Source organism: Ciconia boyciana, chromosome 6 (genome assembly GCF_034638445.1).
Source record: "Ciconia boyciana chromosome 6, ASM3463844v1, whole genome shotgun sequence".
Lineage (NCBI taxonomy): Eukaryota > Metazoa > Chordata > Aves > Ciconiiformes > Ciconiidae > Ciconia > Ciconia boyciana.
This window is the reverse complement of record NC_132939.1, coordinates 45,735,253-45,753,483: the sequence shown is the minus strand read 5'-3', so window position 1 is coordinate 45,753,483 and position 18,231 is coordinate 45,735,253. Positions and strand designations below refer to the sequence as shown.

At 46.8% G+C, this 18,231-nt stretch overlaps 1 protein-coding gene across 1 annotated transcript in view; it reads left to right on the top strand.

Moving 5' to 3' along the window:
- NEK9 (NIMA related kinase 9) overlaps positions 1-18,231 on the top strand; it is a 26,018-nt gene extending 7,787 nt beyond the window's left edge. The window contains exons 6-22 of the mRNA XM_072865590.1: positions 2,636-2,767; positions 4,124-4,234; positions 4,819-4,883; positions 5,846-5,896; positions 6,978-7,170; positions 8,404-8,548; positions 9,500-9,700; positions 10,113-10,159; positions 11,004-11,159; positions 11,546-11,654; positions 12,244-12,405; positions 12,785-12,955; positions 13,185-13,244; positions 13,819-14,009; positions 14,254-14,418; positions 15,071-15,283; positions 15,692-18,231. Of these exons, the coding sequence (XP_072721691.1) occupies positions 2,636-2,767; positions 4,124-4,234; positions 4,819-4,883; positions 5,846-5,896; positions 6,978-7,170; positions 8,404-8,548; positions 9,500-9,700; positions 10,113-10,159; positions 11,004-11,159; positions 11,546-11,654; positions 12,244-12,405; positions 12,785-12,955; positions 13,185-13,244; positions 13,819-14,009; positions 14,254-14,418; positions 15,071-15,283; positions 15,692-15,814 (2,295 nt within the window). The 3' untranslated portion in view covers positions 15,815-18,231. The remainder of the gene's footprint in view (positions 1-2,635; positions 2,768-4,123; positions 4,235-4,818; positions 4,884-5,845; positions 5,897-6,977; positions 7,171-8,403; positions 8,549-9,499; positions 9,701-10,112; positions 10,160-11,003; positions 11,160-11,545; positions 11,655-12,243; positions 12,406-12,784; positions 12,956-13,184; positions 13,245-13,818; positions 14,010-14,253; positions 14,419-15,070; positions 15,284-15,691) is intronic.

Here is an 18,231-nt window from a genome sequence, read left to right as displayed (position 1 = left end):
TGTGCAAACTGAGGTGTGTTTTTCTTTCATTTTGGCATGCCTTGCAGAAGACCAGGGATGCTGTACATTCTTGCTGCTTGTTTTCTGTGGTTTTCCTTTCCCTCTCCCCTCAACTTCCCTCAATGTTCTCTCACTAACGTTGGCATATTTGCTGGTGTGTTGCAGCTTGCAGTTATCCTTCCTCCCAGGTTACGTTTTGGAGGTCTGTCTCTCTGCAAAACAGCAGTAGACTAAAGATAAGTGCTACTGTGGGTGTGGAATTGTGCCAGAGCCAGTACAGCTGTGCTAGAGAGCACTGCTCTTCTTTCCTTGGTACCTAGGCATGGTACTTCCAAAGGTGAATCTATGTAACATGAAGGCAGTGCTATCCGAAGGTAGAGAGACAGCAGTATAGTCACATCAATACAGCACTCTCCCTCTGGACTAGTTAAGCCCAGCTTACCAAGTTAATTTAATTTGGGCATGCTGCTGCGCTAACAGGGGCGTTTTGCCTCAGCTGGATCTGAGATAGCTTGGATGTGCTTGCCTGACATTGCACCATGCCATAGATACATGTCTTTTATCTCTTTAATGCTCAGGCTCTGAACTGAATTACAAAGAAGCAAAAAAGGCTTCTTATGGTAACCAGGTGTATGGTTTATTGGTAATGCTCTTGGAGGGGGGCAAAGCTTTGTAGGAGAGATTAATTCTACCAGAAGGCTGTCAAGCTTGGCTTTGTTCCAGACCCTTCCAGAAAACAGTTTCACAGCCAGAGTTAAGACACAGGGTAAGCTGTATTGCAGGTACCTGAAAGGCTCAGCCTGGATTTCCCAGCTGCATTAATTTCTGTGGTGAGCACTAGGCTTGGAAAGGGAGACATTGTCTGGAGCTCCTATCTGCTAAAGGCCTTTATTACAGTTTGGGATGCAAGCCAGCTTGCACTTCCCCTTACTAGGCCGTATTATTAGATTTAATGCAAGCTATTGGTGTTCTGTTAGGATGTGTAGTTAAATACTTGCCAACCTCCTTCCAGAACACGAGAGCTATTATGCAGTTGCACGTAAGTGGGAACTGAAGGCTACTGCATAAAGCCCTCGCTAAGCTGGGCTGCAGCAAAACCAGTTCTATTTTGTCATACTTTTCATAGCCTTCTGGCTTTCAGAGAAAGTGTAGTCTGTGCTATGAATTTCCAGGTTTGTTTTTGCCTGTGTTGTGTGTGTTCATCTGTAGCTGCGAGCTTTTTTTTTTTCCCTTTTTCACTTCTGAAAAATTTTGAACTGCATACCTTCAACTGTATTTAATTCTGTATATGCTTACTGTGCTCTGGGGTAGTGGCTCAGATAGATCTAATGACCAGTGGCGGTCTGGAAGTCATTTTTTTTGTGAAATGAGTGCACAACATGTTATTGTCAGTATTCATAATTGTAACAGTCAAATTACGATTATGTAAAATGTTTATGTCTTGCTTACTAAACGCTGATTTCTTAATTTATCATTCTTTTTCCCATTTACCAAGGAAGATACAGAAAATATGTCTGTGTCTTTCTTACAGAAAGCTTACATTATCCTTTGCTTAAAAAAGGTTTATGTGCAGTGTCCTAGTTCTCCATATGATACTCCAACTAGGTGGGCTTCTAAACCTTCGCATGGCTAGTACTCATGTAGCTCTGTAGCTGTCACGCTCTTTCACGGGAAATGGAAGGGAGATGGCAGATTCTGAATGTGCCCATTAGGTATCTAGTGTACTAGCAAAGTCTAATGAAAGGCAAGCTTTGTAGTCCTTGGAGCTTTGCTGAGAGAGTTAAAAAGAGGGCAACTATAAATATTTCTCCTTCTCCTAAATTCTGTCTTTCTCATTTTATTTCGCTATTTCCTTGCTAGGGAATGAGCTTCATTAATCTGGAAGCTTCATTCTTACACCTTTTACCATGTTTGTTCTGTGTCTCCTTGTTGTGACTTTGAGCTATTACACTATTTCTGTTGTATGTGGGAGGGCTTCTGTATTTAAGTGCTGGGTTTTGGGATTTTTGTGTGTGGTGGAGTGTTTGTTTTAAACCAATTGTTCAGGAAAGCCCACTTCTGAAGTGAAAGCCTTTCAGGTGGGACTCATGCCAGCTTTCTACTTACTGACCCAAAAGTAACCCCTCTTTCGTCGGAGACAGAGTAGCCTTTGTCCTGGCAGTACGTTGTGATCAGACAGTGGCTCCATAGCCATGGGCTGGCATCTGTGTTTGGAAGCTTTGCTAGATCCCTTTTCCTTTACCCTCTTATGAGGACTTCCATATGCCTGGTCAGTACGTAAGCCCCTGATTACCTCTAAATGTAGTATATTTAAGAGAGGGGCAAGTCCTTGCTGTGTTCTCATGACTACTACTCTATTGAGAAGTGTATACCATATCAGGATCTGAGCAGAGAGTTGTCTAGGACCTTCTAAGAAACTCAGGCACAGGCTTGTGGATGGGAAGGGAAGAAGCGTGCTTGTTGTTCCTATCCCTCCAGCACGTTGGTGGGTTGTGTCATCTGTGTCACCTCAGTGCTGTGTCAGAGCTGCGTCTAGCTCTGATGCTTATGGGCCTGTGTGAACATGATGGATGCAGAGCTCCTGAACTGAAGGCTGCTGGATCATTTCTGATTTTTAAATGTTCTTTTTTCCTAGCTGGTGGGAACTCCATATTACATGTCCCCAGAACTCTGCCAGGGTGTGAAATACAACTTCAAATCAGATATTTGGGCTGTGGGCTGTGTCATCTTTGAGCTGCTTACTCTGAAGAGGACCTTTGATGCTACTGTAAGTCTGCAAACCAGGATGGACTGAGTAACCTTATTTTTTTATCACCCTGAGATTTACACTTGGCTCATAGCTTTCTTAACTCATGTTTTTCTTTCATTGTTGTTTAAATTTGCTGATTAAGAAAACAGTGGCCTGGAAGTGCCAACTATAGCCAGAGAAAATGTCTGCATGATTTCCCCTACCCTGCACTGTGGGAGCCTCTCTGGCTTCTGCCAAACCCACCCTTGTCTGCAGCACTGGGTTTACCAGATGCAGAATACAAGCTGTGCTAATTTGTATTGTGGTTGTGAATGAAACATCCTTTTCTCTACAAGGAGGAAGTTTGTGATTGTGTAATCTTTTTGTTTTTTTCAGCATTACTAGCTGTGAATTTTCTGTGCACCATTCTGTAGGAAAAACTTCCAGCCTTTGAATTTCATAGGATTTAATCCTATTACCTTTTCTCAAAGTTTGAATGCAAGAGAAATGTGGTCAAGCTGGCATGGGGAGAGTGAAAGGGAGTATTGCTGCCTGGCATGTGTGATTTGCCAGCTTGTGCCACGAGATGGGAAAAGCTGCTAGCTGCCATGGTGCAAGATTTTGTAACCCTTAAAGAGACAAAGTGAAAATACCATCCTTTCCTGACTTCCTCTTATCATGGCTACTGAGTCTCCTGCAGAAAAGGAGGCTGAGGGGAGACCTTCTTGCTCTCTACAACTACCTGAAAGGAGGTTGTAGAGAGGTGGGGGTCGGTCTCTTCTCCCAGGTAACAAGTGATAGGACAAGAGGAAATGGCCTCAAGTTGCGCCAGGGGAGGTTTAGACTGGATATTAGGAAATTTTACTTCACTGAAAGGGTTATCAAGCATTGGAACAGGCTGCCTAGGGAAGTGGTGGAGTCACCATCCCTGGAGGTAGACACATAGATGTGGTGCTTAGGGACATGGTTTAGTGGTGGACTTGGCAGTGCTAGGTTAATGGTTGGACTTGATGATCTTAAAGGTCTTTTCCAACCTATACGATTCTGTGATTCTGAGTCCCCAGTAACTTTGCTGCTGTGCGGTGTTTCAATGGCAATATGCTGCGCAGGAGGTTCCATGCAGAGAGAAACCTATCCTCCCTCCACTGCTAGGGAATTCTACTGTTAAGGAATTCGGTGAAAAGCTGGATGTTGCCTCCAAGTCCTAGCTATCAGAAATACCATTTCTGCAGGAATTATTTTTAGGTTTCTGGAGAACCTGCTAGACAGGGAAGAAGGAGGATGTGTTCTGATCAGAGAAGGAGGGAGAAAATAATGGTGGCCTGTAGCATCTCTCCCCATTGGATACATTGTCCAGTTCAGTTTCCTTACAGGTGGTTTCTGGTTTCTGCCTAGAATCCCCTGAACCTCTGCGTGAAGATTGTACAGGGAAATCGTGCCATGGAGGTTGATTCCACTGTCTATTCCCGGGAGCTGATCCAGATGGTGAATTCCTGCCTTGATCAGGTTGGTGAAATACTTTTTTAGTTTTCAGACACCCCTTCCCAGCTGCCTAAGCCATGGAATTCAGGGGTGAAGGGGAATGACATGCCTGTTTCAGCATGAGGGCTGTTTTTTGGGTAATTTGTGAGGCCTGAGGCATCACTAAGGCTGGGCTTCCTCCAGTCCTCTAAAAGCATTGTCTCAAGATGCCATTCAGTCCTGCAGGCTCTGGAGTGGTGCTGGATTTACTCTGACAACAATTATTTAATGGGCTGGCAGAAGCAATTATTTTCTAATGCAGTGCTGCAGAGATGGGATCTCAGTACAGTCTCTTAAGGTTCTGGCTTTCTGACCGTGACTCTGGCTTTCTGTAGGGAATTAATTTATTGAAAGCAAACATAGTATTGATACCTTCAGAGCGTGGAATTCCCTCCTGTACATCCCTGGCATTTATCCCTACTAATTCCAAATATCTTAATTAAATCCTTTTCCTTCTGAAGGGAGTCAGGGAAGGAGGTCCATGCAGGCTTGAATGAGATCTTCTGGACCAAGATTTTGTTGTAGATGATGCATTTCACAGAGAATTACTTGTTGCTCACTTCTTTCAGGATCCAGAGAAGAGACCCACTGCAGATGAATTGCTTGAACATCCCCTTCTCAGCAAACGCAGGAGGTAATCAGATGGTCTTGCCTGAAACCTGGACAGGTGTCAGGGAGAACAGGAGGGTTTGTGCAGACTAGTGATGTTTATGCTTTTGTAGCAAAGTCCTTAAGTTAATTTGGCCAACTGATGTGAGGCAGTAGTTGAAGTACACTTCATCCTCTTTAGGAGAGAAGTGCATTCTTGCTGTCTTGTCTTCTGATCAGTCCCTGTGTTCTGTTGGTGCATGGGTATGGTGAGAAAGGTCTCTGCATCCTTTGTCTTAGAAGCTCTTGTATTGAGAACCTTGAGGCATCCCTTTCTGAGGCTCCTTTGAGGAATGCTGGTTCCCACTCTTCAAATCTCTGTGAATGAAGGGTGACAGAGATCTTCCTATGGTCGTTGGAAAAAGCCCTTCAATATGTACATATCATGCAATAAATATAGAGACCCTCGCTTTCTCCCTTTGTTGCCTCCATCTTCTGGAGAGAGTTGCATTGAAAGTGGCCCATTTTAGCTTAGTTTGACCATCAGCCTGCACACACTGTCTTTTTATGAAAGGTGGACCATAATTCTGGAGTGTTTGTATCCTACATTGGTTGCTTTGGGGACAGCAGACTTAGTCCTTTATACCAAGATTCTTTTACTTGGTGGTCAGCAAAGTTTGAGTTTTGTCTTACTGTATGCACTGGTAAAAGCCCAAATCCTGATAATATTTAAGGTCATTCTTGTGCAATATGGGTATTGGTTGGCCACATTCTGGTATATATGTAGTTTGTTGTCCTCAGCTGTCCTGGAAGTTTGTTAGCTATATGGTACTTTACTTCTGTCCTACTTACTGTGTGTATTGCTGTGAGCTGGTAAACAGCTGCCACATTTCCTCCAAGATGGAGCAGCATTTTATTGGAAAGGAAAGCAGTCTGTGTGTGCTGCTTGTCAGTAAATTGCTTTGGGCAATGTTACTGTTTCCTAAAATGCTTTTTCTCCTTTGGCAGGGAGATGGAAGAGAAAGTCACACTGCTTAATGGGCCAAATAAGCGACCAAGGTAATTATTTGGGCATGTGTTTGAAAGGAGGTCTGGAGAGAACAGCTCCCCAGAGAGGAACTTTACTGAGAGTGTTAGTCTGTAACAACCCTAATGGAATAGTGTAGCGTAGAAGATCCCTAAATGCTGGGAATTTGACATAGTTGTTACATGGTTATTGTCCCATGTTTTACTCTGCCTTTTATATCCTGCTTATATGTATGGCTGGAGCCTTACCTCAGCAGGTCCCATACAGCTCTAATCTGTCCTACTAAGGATGTAGTCTTTATAGCGTACATATCTGAGGATGTAATGTAATCCCTCCTTTCACACGGATTCCTTTCAGCAGGAAGAATATGACTGTCTGAATGTTCAATATTAAATAAATATAAATATCTTTCCTAGAACTGGATATATGCAGAGGTTCTCCACAGTCCCCAGCAAGCCTGTAAGCAGGGTTGCTCCGTGAAGCAGATAGCTTCCGTGACATGTATGGCTGTTTTTCTGTTGAATTGTCAGATAGAATTTGATCTTTTTTTCCTCATAAACTTGGAAGTACTATCTGAGCACTTTATGTGAAGTTGTTCCAGTTCATGAGTTGCTCGCAAACCGTTTGCTTTGATTACAACTTCCATTTTGCAATCTGCTTGTGAATTGGTTCTTACCTGCATCAAAGAGTTATATTTTTGCCCTCAGATGGAAACCTGTAATTTAAATAAAGAGGAGAGAGGGAAGTTAGAAGCTTTTGGAGGTTTCTGTATTTTGAGCAAGAAAGGCTTTCATTTTTCACAAACGGAGAACAGCTCCATGGCCATTCAGTGAAAGCCCGGTCTTTTAAAATGATATAAAATTGGATTGTAGGCTTTTTAAAATGCTTCCTGGAGGCTACTTTCTCTGCTGCTCTGAGACAGGTTTGATCCTGAGTCTCTCTATAGCAGTTGAGGCCTCACAAGCACTCAACAGAGAGAACAGTTTGTGAAAATAAAAACCATGAATGGTTGTGAAGGGGAAACTGATAGACAACAGTAGGAAAATGAGTGATGACAGTGAAAGCAAACTCATTATTAAAAGCATGTGTGTTTTGTGGGGGGGTCTTGTGCAGGTCAAGTACCATGAACGAGGCTCCCATTGCAGTGGTGACTTCGCGCACTAGTGAGGTGTATGTCTGGGGAGGCGGGAAGTCCACCCCCCAGAAGCTGGATGCCATCAAAAGTGGCTGCAGTGCACGCCAGGTGTGTGCTGGTAATACTCACTTTGCTGTGGTGACAGTGGAGAAGGAGCTCTACACCTGGGTGGTAAGTGAGAGAAACTGCAGGAAGAGGGTAAGGGTGGGAGAGGAGAGTCCAGATACACTGTTCTCCATTCACGAGCCTGGTAGAATCAGATGGGCAAGCAGCTTGGAAAGGAGAAATCTGATTGCAGTGGACGCTGTGAGGCCATCTGCTTTGGGGCTGACCCAAGGCAAGTGTGTTTTTGGGAGAAATGTTCCATCGTGACAGGAAGTGTATTGGAGGCTTGCTGCGCACTTGAGGATTGTAGGTGGTGGACTTGTAGGCCCAGACTGAGTCAAACATCTCTTCCTCCCCTTCCTGACTACTAGAAATGCACTGGAGGCTTTGTGATGCTCTGTTGGCTTGCGTACTTTTGAGGAAGGTTTTCTGGGATCAGAATGGGTGGGATGAATGACCTCGTTGTAATACAGATGTCATCTGTGAGGCAACTTGTGGGTGAAACCAGAGATATCTTATACTGAACAACTCTGCTTTTTATGAGTGGAAATTCTGTAGTAGTTTAAAGTGAATAAAAAAATGTTGGTATGTAATGCATTTAAAACAATTGAATCCAGTCTTCTCAGGCTTAGATGGTCAGTGACACGGAGGTATTCTGCATCTCCAGGCTTCCACAGGCTTTTGTATTGATGATACAGAATCTGTTAAGACAGATTAGAAAATACTGGTAGGTGTGTGAGAGAAGAAAGAGATCCAAATGGGAGGAGAGCAACTTGAAGTAATTTGCTGGATGTTCCTGCAAGAATGGCCACTGAAAACTTTCAGCTGGCTATTAACATTTTAGTTTTAGCTTCAACACTACTCAGAGTTGTTTTGTTTTTCCTGTAGAATTGATAGGTCTGGCCACTTCAGTGACATTTGTTTCATGTTATGGGTTTCTTTGCAGCCACTAGGATTTAGAAAACTAGGTCAAAAAGCTGAAGGATGAATTTCAGTCCTGCAGCAGGGAGCGGGTTCTGTAGGCTGGCAGATGAGAAAGGAGCAGGGATTCCTCACCAGCTGGTGGCCTGAGACTGGATCACTCCTTGTTAGCGCATAACTGCCTGAAAGCCTGTGCTGCCATTTAGAATGTTGCCTGCTGTTATGCGACATAGCAGATAGCAGTCTCTTCCCTAAGGTAGCTAACGCACTTTCTCTTGCTCTTTGCTGTCTTCTGTTGTTCATTTGAGGTGCTGTAATTATTGGCATCATCTCTGGAGTTATGGATACATAACCTTACCAGATGTTTCTGTCTTGCAGAATATGCAAGGGGGCACCAAGTTGCACGGGCAGCTGGGACATGGAGACAGAGCCTCTTACCGGCAACCAAAGCATGTTGAGAAGCTTCAGGGAAAAGCCATTCGCCAGGTGTCCTGTGGAGATGATTTCACAGTGTGCATCACAGGTGAGAGCTGGAAGGGGACCACCGTCCCTCACTTTGCTGTGCTGTGGAGATGTTTGCCTTCACAATAAGATTAGCAGAGCAGCTTTGTGCACAAAGGAGAAAGTCTCATATGTTGCTCACCCCTCAGTTTTGAGGATAGTAGGTGCAGTAGTGGAGATAGATCAACATTATTTTACAGAGGAAGATACTGACTCCCAAGAAGGCTGGGTGTTTTGCTAAGGATGTGCTCCTTTTTGGTGTTGAAGCTGAGTGTTGAGTACAGCTCCTTGTGGCTTGCAGAGTCCCTGCTCTTACCAGTGCATGTGTTGCCTCCATACATGCCCGTCTTAAAGACAGAGGAGCCTGAAGCCAAGAATGTAGATGTGTTTGAAACTCTTTCTGGACTGTGTGGGGAAAGAGTCACCCAATGTTAAAAGAAGATGTGTATCTGAGATTTGCTATTTAATTCAGAAAGCTTGAGACCTGGTAGCTGTCTCTAAAAGAATGAGCAGGGTTAGAACTAGAGATATGTTAACTGTGGTGGTGTCTGTTATGGAAGAATTTGAATCTCGCTTTACCCATGAAAACATAATTCTCAACAAGGTAGTTTCCAGCTGATTTTGCCAGTGCTGGAAAAGCAGAGGTTTGACAGAGAGAAGCTCAGGTGCTCAGTGTGCTGGAGGAGTGACTTAGGGAGCCACAGGGTCAATTTGTGGGTTTCTGTTACAGAAAGTGGCAGGTTCAACCCAAGATTTTTTGACACTGGTGGTCTGAAAAAGCTGCAGGTTGTGATGTAAGGTCATCCATCTTAATGCGAACAAGAAAGGACACTGTATTCTCCTGATGGCATTCTTCTGCAGTAAAGAGGAGGATGATTACAGAAAAGAGGTTGCTCTGTCCGTGTCCTAAGAGGTTAATATGCAGCCTAATACAAGCTCTGTGTGCTGACTGAGCTTCCCTTGTGTCCTTCAGATGAGGGCCAGGTGTATGCCTTTGGCTCGGACTATTATGGATGCATTGGCATTGACAAGGCTTATGGCTCTGAAGTGCTCGAGCCCCTGCAGCTGGATTTCTTTCTTACCAACCCTGTGGAGCAGGTCTCATGTGGAGATAACCACGTGGCAGTGCTGACCAGGAACAGAGAAGTTTACACGTGGGGCTGTGGAGAGTATGGTAGGTAGAGTCTCCCTGGAACCTAAAGGCACTGGGGTGTGCCTGCTCCAGAAAGCAGCTTGGTGCAGGTGTGTAATGCAGAGTCTGGGTGAGGGCTGTCTGCTATGTTCTGGGGGCAAAGAACATTGTTTCTTTGGGGCTTTCTTTCCTTGTAGGAATGGGGAACTGGGGACTGAGCCCTTGGGACTTTGCTCTGGGAAGCTCTAGGGTGCCACTTGGCTTCCTTGGGGGTGGGGTAGTTCTGTGAGTGGGTTTGGATTACCTTTAGGATCGGCAGGCAATGATGCATGTAGGGGAGCAGGTTTCTAGTTCTGTAGGGAGATTCCTTTGGAACTATGGAGAGGCAATACCATTTGTTAGGGGTGGGCACCTTGTGAGGCTATTTCTAACTGCATTATTTTCACTGATGCAGGGCGCTTGGGCTTGGATTCAGAAGAAGATCACTACACCCCTCAGAAGGTAGGGCCGTGACTACTACTTCTCCAAAAAATAAATCCAAATTAACTGCTGTTTGGAAATATTAACTCTCTGAGGCTCAGGTGTTTTTTCTGAGGTATCATAAAGTTTGTGAGGGTTTTAATTTTACTTCCTCACTTTATTTTGCTTCATTTGTCCATAGAGATCATGGCAGAGGGACATGCCACTCCCAAACCAGCCAGCATCACGACTTAGAGCTTCATTGCTCTGATCTCCAAGCTGGAACTGGAAATGCCAAACTTAATGTTGTAGAAATCATAGTAGGAAATGCCAAATTGCATACCTCGGGTCTGTAGAGGAAACTCACAGCAGTGCAAATAACTGGGAGTCTTTGAATTTGACATAATGAGTTAAAGATTAGTTGAAAGTAAAACCTTCTTGAAATATAGTGCTAGGGGTAAGTGAGGTAATCTAACCCATTGTGGGTTAGAAACCAACAAGGATGTGCCTGGAAGCCAAATATTTGTGATCACACAGTATCACACCCACACAGCACAGACCCAGCCCTGCTTGGCTAACTGGGTCTGGTGCATAGACTCCAGCTGGCCAGGATGCCTGTGCACCACATTTCTGGTTCCTGTGCTGGCTCACCAGTGTCTGCACGCAAGGTCTAGAATGCCTTGAATTTCTGCATTGTGACCGGAGTTTCAGTATGCTATAGACTTTATGATATTCTTGCACCTTCATTCAAAATAACTGCATTGGGTATTGTCAGTGCCCAGACAAACTGAACCACTGTTCTAACCCCATATGTTTTCCATGTGCCAGCTTCTATGTAGTAGGTGTTGGGATTTTGATTTTCTTGGGATATATTTCTTCCACATAGGTGGATGTTCCAAAGACCTTAAACATTGTGTCTGTTCACTGTGGCTGTGATGGGACTTTCCTGCTCACCCAGACAGGCAAAGTGTTGGCATGTGGACTCAACGAGTTCAACAAGCTGGGCCTGAATCAGTGCACATCAGGGATAATCAACCATGATGTAAGTGCATTTGGGTCCCTGGCTCCCAGCCGTCAGTAGTATATGGGGAAATGGAGGTCCTGTGATAGTGACAAAGCGTTCATTAGCTTTGTGCCAATTTGTTAGTTCCAGTCCAAGACAATGGATACTGGGATTGTGGGAAGAGGCAATTTGTTCCTTAGTTTCCTGTCTGCCCTATGGGCTTATGTCAGATCTGAGGCAGTGAAACAGGTAGCAAGCTGCTCCAGGGTGGCTTAGCCAGTGACATGGATTCTGGCAGTTCTTTACCATACCCATGTTGGGACTGTCTAGGTTAATGTTGTGGTCTGCCAAGACCTGCTTGAGTAGGTCTTAGCTGATGAACGTGTGGTTTTTCACTCTATGCTTACCCACATGTCTTTTCTCAGACGTACTGTGAGGTGCCATACGCCACTTCCCTTACTTTGGCCAAGCAGCTGTCCTTCTACAAGATCCGTACCATTTCTCCAGGGAAGACACACACAGCTTCCATTGATGGTGAGCCCTGTGTATTAAGAAGTGAATGCTGATTGCTGGATTACTTTACATCAGCTTTGCCCTTTCAGCCTGGCCCTTGACATTGAGGGTTGTGCTCTTGGTAGCAGGGCTCATGCCTGCTCCAGGAACCCAGGATTCCTGTTCCTCAGCAGTGTTGCCTCCTGGCCAGCTGAAGCAGCAACATCAGCTTCTGGGTCAGCCTTCCTTTTAAAGGAAGCTTCTTTTAAACATCAGCTTCTGGGTCAGCTTTCCTTTTAAAGGAAAAAAAAAAAGTTTGGGGAAGAATCATGCTCTGGGATAGCGGAGGAATCATTTATGACTGAGTTAGGCTTTGCCCAAGTGACACCAGTCAGAGGGCTGTGAGGGGTCCTAGCCCCCAGCATCAGAAAAAGGGAGCAATGGGAGAAGGAACTGGGGGGTGTTCCCAGGCTGAAGCCATTCCTCTTGGCTGGCACTGTCCCCTCCCAGCCTGACTGGCTTCTCAGCAGAGTCCTTCCTGGTCATGGGCTGTTGCTGCTAGTTCTCTGCATGCATGGCTGCTTCCAGAGTTGGGTCCTCACTGTGACTGTCTCCTCGTTCCTCCTCTCAGAGCGAGGCCGCCTGCTGACCTTTGGCTCCAACAAGTGCGGACAGCTTGGTGTTGGGGACTATAAGAAGCACCTGGGAATTAACCTGCTGGGAGGCCCCTTGGGGGGTAAGCAGGTGATCAGGGTTTCATGTGGAGATGAATTCACCATAGCTGCTACTGACGGTGAGTGGGTCTTTGCGAAGTTGTGGTGGGTTCCTTTGAACTAGATCTGCAGGGTGGTTAACTGGCTCCCACTGATCATTTCCTAGACCACCCCCACAGCACTGCACTGAAGTAAAGAAATCCTCCTAGACTGGGGCTGTCTGGCCCTGTTAGTTGTCCCAGTGCAGCACCAAGCATTTGCTGTGCTTGGGCTGCAGAGTGCCAGCTTGGTGGCTGCCTGTTAGACTCGTTACCGGTTTGTTCTCCCACTGGCAAAATGGAGCTGGTGGATTAGATACTTTGGAATAGCAGTTACAGCAAAGAGGCTGCGATCATTGTAGCAATTACAGGCCGAGAGGGAGGGAAGGAATTGAGGCTCCTGAATCTCTTCTTTCCTCAGACAACCATATCTTTGCCTGGGGTAATGGAGGGAATGGGCGTCTGGCAATGACATCGACTGAGAGAGCTCATGGCTCGGATATTTGTACCTCGTGGCCTCGGCCAATATTCGGATCGTTGCATCATGTTCCAGATCTGTCATGCCGTGGCTGGCACACCATCATAATTGTTGGTAAGTGTAAGTTTAAGATGAAATTTTGGGATCTTGGTTATGATGAAGTATTGCTTGCCAGGACCTAGACTATAAATCCTGCCTGGGAACAGGCCAGGTTGCTGTGGGGGAATGTGGCAAGCTGCTCTGAACTCTAGGCCTGCAACATAGGCTTTGTTGTGTGCCTTTGTAGGAGTTGCCTTGCTTTACTAGCTGCACTCTAACTGAACGCATGCTTCTCTCCTTGCAGAAAAGGTGTTGAACTCTAAAACAATCCGATCCAACAGCAGTGGCCTCTCCATCGGTACTGGTGAGTAACCTGCCCTGGGGAGCTGTGGTTTAAGTCCATTCAGTGGTTAGTTTGAGTGGGTGCAGTTTGGTCCTGCAGCATGGTTTCTCTGTGTTTGAAAGGCGGCCTCACAGAAGAGCTCAAAGGGAGGAAATCTTAGTTGGTGCCGTGCATGGGAAGGGATGGCCCAAAGCTGGGAAAGAGAGAACTGAAACGGGAGGAAGAACATGGATGCAGCAAGACCTTTGTAGTTAAGGAACTTCAATTTGACAAGGAAAAGCTGAGAGGAATTCACTGAAGGGAGCTGATAAGGGAAGGGGGGCTATGGGGCAGCTGCTGGAGAGATGAAGTCCAGTTTCTTGGACCCGTGGGAGGGCTGGGGCCAAGAAGCTACAAAAGACTGCTGCACACAAGCCCTTTTAGGGAGGCCTGCAGGGAGTGCTAGGAGATAAGCTGTTGAGGGAGATGCTGACAGCGTGTGCTGTCACTGTGGCCATACAGCCCAAATTTCTGCATCTTCTCTGCTCCAGCTGGGGTTTGGCAACAGGAATAGCAGAGGTGGGGAAAGTATAAAGTTTTCACTCTTGCTTGCTAGTGGCTCAGAGCTGCACAACTGGAGGAGGAGAGGAAGAGGATAATGAACAGGAAGCGGAGACCCCCAATCCTAGTGGAGGCTTTCGGGGAACAATGGAAGCAGATCGTGAGTTGGGGGGCTGGATCAGCACCACAGAAGCTAAGGGAGGCAACAGTGCTGACAGCAGCTCCTGCCCTGGCTGGCTGCGGAAGGTAATGTGGTGTCTCAGAAATGCCTTAAAATGGAGATCTAGGCTGGGGAAAAGTGGGGAAAAGCGAGTGGCCCCTTCCACCTTTAAGGGATGCTCTGAAAGGTTCTCCAAGCTGTGCTGCGCAGGGAGCCCTTTAGGCCTCGCTGCCTTTTTTACCACAAGAGGGTGTTGGTGCATTGGTTGAGGAGATGAAGTCAGCTGCAGGAAGGCAGGCAGGCCTGACAGTGCTGCTTTTGTGTATCCAGGAGCTGGAGAATGCTGAATTCATCCCCATGCCTGACAGCCCCTTTCCTCTGAGCATGGCATCTTCAGAGCCCGAGAAGGAGACTCTCCCTTACCAGAAACTTCAAGGACTCAAAGTGGCCTCTGAGGAACCTGTTGGATTAAACAAGCCCAAAACAGAGCCCTGGGTAAAGTGAATGCTTGGCCAAAAGCTCTTGGGGACCATAAATGGCAATGTTGGAGTTATGGGGAGAGCTGAGAAAAGGGTGTTGGATTGGTGTAGTTCCTCTGGATGAGGAAAAGAGGGCTGTTGATAATCAGAGATGATGCTGCAAAGAGAACAATTCACAGGAATCTAGAACACAAAGCTGGGGCTTGGTCAGAGTGAAAATAATGAGATCAGTTCTGTGGAAAAATGTGGTTAATGCAATTGGAAAAAAAAGAGAAGCCTAGGGCCCAGAAGCCTAGCAGAAGAAATTTAGAAAATGAATTGCTGTGAGATACGAAGAACTGAGAAGTTACAACCTGTGAGACTACCTTATTCCAGGAGTTTTCTGTCCCAAGAGGAGGCACGGATCCCAGGCTTAGGGAAAGGGGGGTAAACCAGATGGATTTTGGTGATAGGAGGACAGGATCAGCTTTCCCAGAAAAAGGAAGAAGTTAGTGGCTTTGTACTGAAGATGTAATGACTAGTAGCTTGCTGACCTTGGCTGCCAGAAGTTTGGGAAGTCGGGGAAACAAGCTGAGGTGACACTTTCTATGCACGGTTTCTTCTTGTGGCATATACAACTACTGGCCTTGCACTCAAACCTCACCTGACTTCCCTCCATGTGTCTGCAGCCTACTTGCCTGAGTCCAACCTTGCCGTGCAGTGAAGGGAAGGCTGCATCTCCTGTTGCGGGCTGCATGTGTAGTGCTCTGCAAGTGGAGGTGACACACCTCCGAGGCCTGGTTTTACAGTGTCTGGATGATCAGAAGAAGCTGCAGCAGGAAACCGTTCGTCTGAGTGCCCAACTCCAGCGGTTCTGCAGGGGGACGGAGGGAATGCAGCAGGTGAGGACCCATCACCTGGGTGAATATCCATGCTCAGGGCTCACTACGTTGATCCTGGCTCCTGCGTAGATTGTGGAGGCTGCGCAGAAGGAAGCAGCTCTTGACAGACGTCTCTCTTGGAGCAGAATGGAGGGACTGAGCATGGTGCCTGTCTCTTGTTTGAGCTGCTGATGCAGGCTCTGGTAGTAGCAACAGGAATGAAGCCAAGAAGAGTTTCCTGTGAGGACAGCCCAGTCCTTGAGGGACCTGGGATTCCTCTTTATTTCTCCTGGTGAGAAGGAATGGGCAGTCAGATGTCACAGAGCATCCCAGATGGCTGTGGAGAATAGGAACTGTGCCTTGTGCAGCTCCTAGCTTCTTTGCAGCTAGTCCTAGAGCTGTTTGGGTAACTGCTGTGTGTTTTGGCAGGTGGAGGTTCATTCCAAAGGAACACAGACAGCCAAAGAGGAGATGGAAGTGGATCCGAAACCTGACTTGGATTCAGATTCCTGGTGTCTCCTGGGAACGGACTCGTGCCGCTCCAGCCTCTAGTCTCCTGAGCCCACTGGGATCCATCTAACTTCACAGCACACTAACCGAATGCAGAGAGCGGCTTTCCTGGCTTCAGGTCACTCGCAGACAAGGAGCGAGGCCGGAGGCTCCAGAGCAGCACCCATGTACGTTTGATATGAACTAGGAGTGAGTTTGAGAGGGGAAGGGCCCCTGAGCTCTAGGCCAGCTCAGTGATTGAAGCAGCAGCAGCTCCTCTTTACCTTATCTGTCAATTCTGCACGTGAGGCAGAACGGCCCCATTATGGCGATGGCTCCAATAGCGGCTTGTGGCCCTTTCATTGTTTCACTGCTTCTTGGGAGCTGCCTTTGGGACCTCAGTATTCATCACTGCATCTCTAGATGAGAGGAGGAGACATGTTTTGTACTGAAGCTGGCTGAACCCTAAGACTCGCCACCTTCACTTCAGAGGGGTGAAGGACTGGGATCCTCTCCCTACCACATGGTAAGGCCCAGCCGGTGAGGCTGCTCCCCTCTGCTCAGGGGCAGAGGGAGCAGAGAATGTCTCATTCTGGAGGCAGTGGAGATCTTCCTGTTAGGGAGATAATGGTAGACAGCATGTCCCTGGCCTTGAGGCACAGCTTCTGGCCATATGGCTGTGTCCAGTGGCCTGTATAGACAGAGTTTAAAGGCTTTATTCTGGGTGCCTAGAGCTTTCCAACTTCCAGGCAATGCACCAAGATGAGTGAATCGGGTGTTTCCAATAGCAGTAGCGGGGACTGTCTGAGATGAGATCTCTGGTTCTCAGTTTCAGACCACCTGCTTCCCAACCAGATGACAAGCATTTGGGCCTCAGACTAAGTCACCCATTTCTTGCTCCAGCTGTTCAACTTGGTTTGGGTGCCAGAGCTTCTGGTTTCTTGGCATAAGCCTGTAGCTGCTCCCTGCTTGGCTTCTGTTCTGCTCAGCCCCTGGTGCCCACGCTCTGTGTGGGTGTGGGAAGAATCAGTGTTTTTCCACTCAGTGTTTTGATGAAGCTGAAATGCAGTTTCCTACCCAGAATAGGTCATTAATGCCGTGGTCACAGGATGCAGCCTCCCCCAATGACCATGAATGATAAAGTCTCTGACCGGAATTCACCTTCTTTCTAGAAGTGAGAGGCTTTCCCAAGAAATTTGGAGATGGGAAGAGGCATGGTCTGATGCTCGAGATTTTCTCATTTCCTGTTAGAGAATGAGGTTAGTTTTATTCCCCTTAAATTTATTAGCAAACTGACTTTGAACTAAGCTTTTGGGATTGGTAGGATCCCTAGGAGCAGCTAGCCTCCCTTGCCTTACGTGAAGCCTCTAAGGAGTCCTGAGTCCCTCTCACCTTTGCTGTGAGAGTGGGGTTGTGATTTCATTAGGCTTAAACCATCTCTGTTGATGGCATGTCACTAGAATTGCCTTAGGTGTATTGGAGCTGGATATCCTATCACCTCTCCTAGGCTTCTTCTTTTGAGAGACTGTTCCGAGGGAGCCAGCATTCCCCATTTGTCTCTAGACATGGATGCCAAACCATTTTGCTTGTAACTTGTGCTCCTTAAATACTTCTTTCATGTCTGTTGCTAGTATCTTGGAGCTGAATCAAGTGCAGTCTCTCCAGTGCAGTGCCCAGGGCAAGGATCGTACTGGTGTGTCCATCCATCATTACCAAAGGAAGGCTAGGAGGACAGCCCTCCTGGGAGGTGGTGAGCATCAGGCACCCAGGCGTGGCCACGTCGCTTGGTTGCCCTTGTGACTCTGCTCTCCTTTCCCCCATGTGTGTTGGAGCCAGTTCTCAGGTTAGGGTCCCGGCTTGAGGGTTGTTGTTGCCGTTGGAAATGATTGAGTTGGCCACGTTGCGGCAGTGCCTTTGAGGAGTGAAGAGTTGAGCCTGAGCCATGTCCAATAAGCAAGCACCAAGCTGATGGGAGTCGCTCTCCTGCAGTGCACTGCTATCCTCATTTCTCAATGCTCTGCAGTTGGGAAGCTAGGTGCACAGACTGGATTCCCCTTGGATCTAGTGGAGGATTAGGGTCCCTGACAGAGGATGCCCTGTGCTCCGCAATCTCATATGTGCCTTAGAGGATTCACGCTATCCACGTTGTGCCTGTTACAGACCACAGATTTCACACCAGCCAGCTATGCAACCAAAAAGCAGTTTAAAGCCAGCACCTTCATCTTGGGCTGAAAACAGAAGGGCAAGTGGGCAGAAGTGCCTTTGAGCAGTTTTAAACCCTTTTTACTTCTCCCCTTCTTGCAGTGCTAGCTCCGTACGTGTTGGTCTCCTGCTAGTATTGCTACTGAGTTCTTATAGTGGAACACAACTTATGCCTGCTCTGACACTCTGGCTGAAAACTAGTTTGTCGTTGTCTTTTTTTGAAAGGTTAAAGGGTGTAGTGGTTTGGAGTTTCTGTTTAAATAAATGTTTAAACTCAT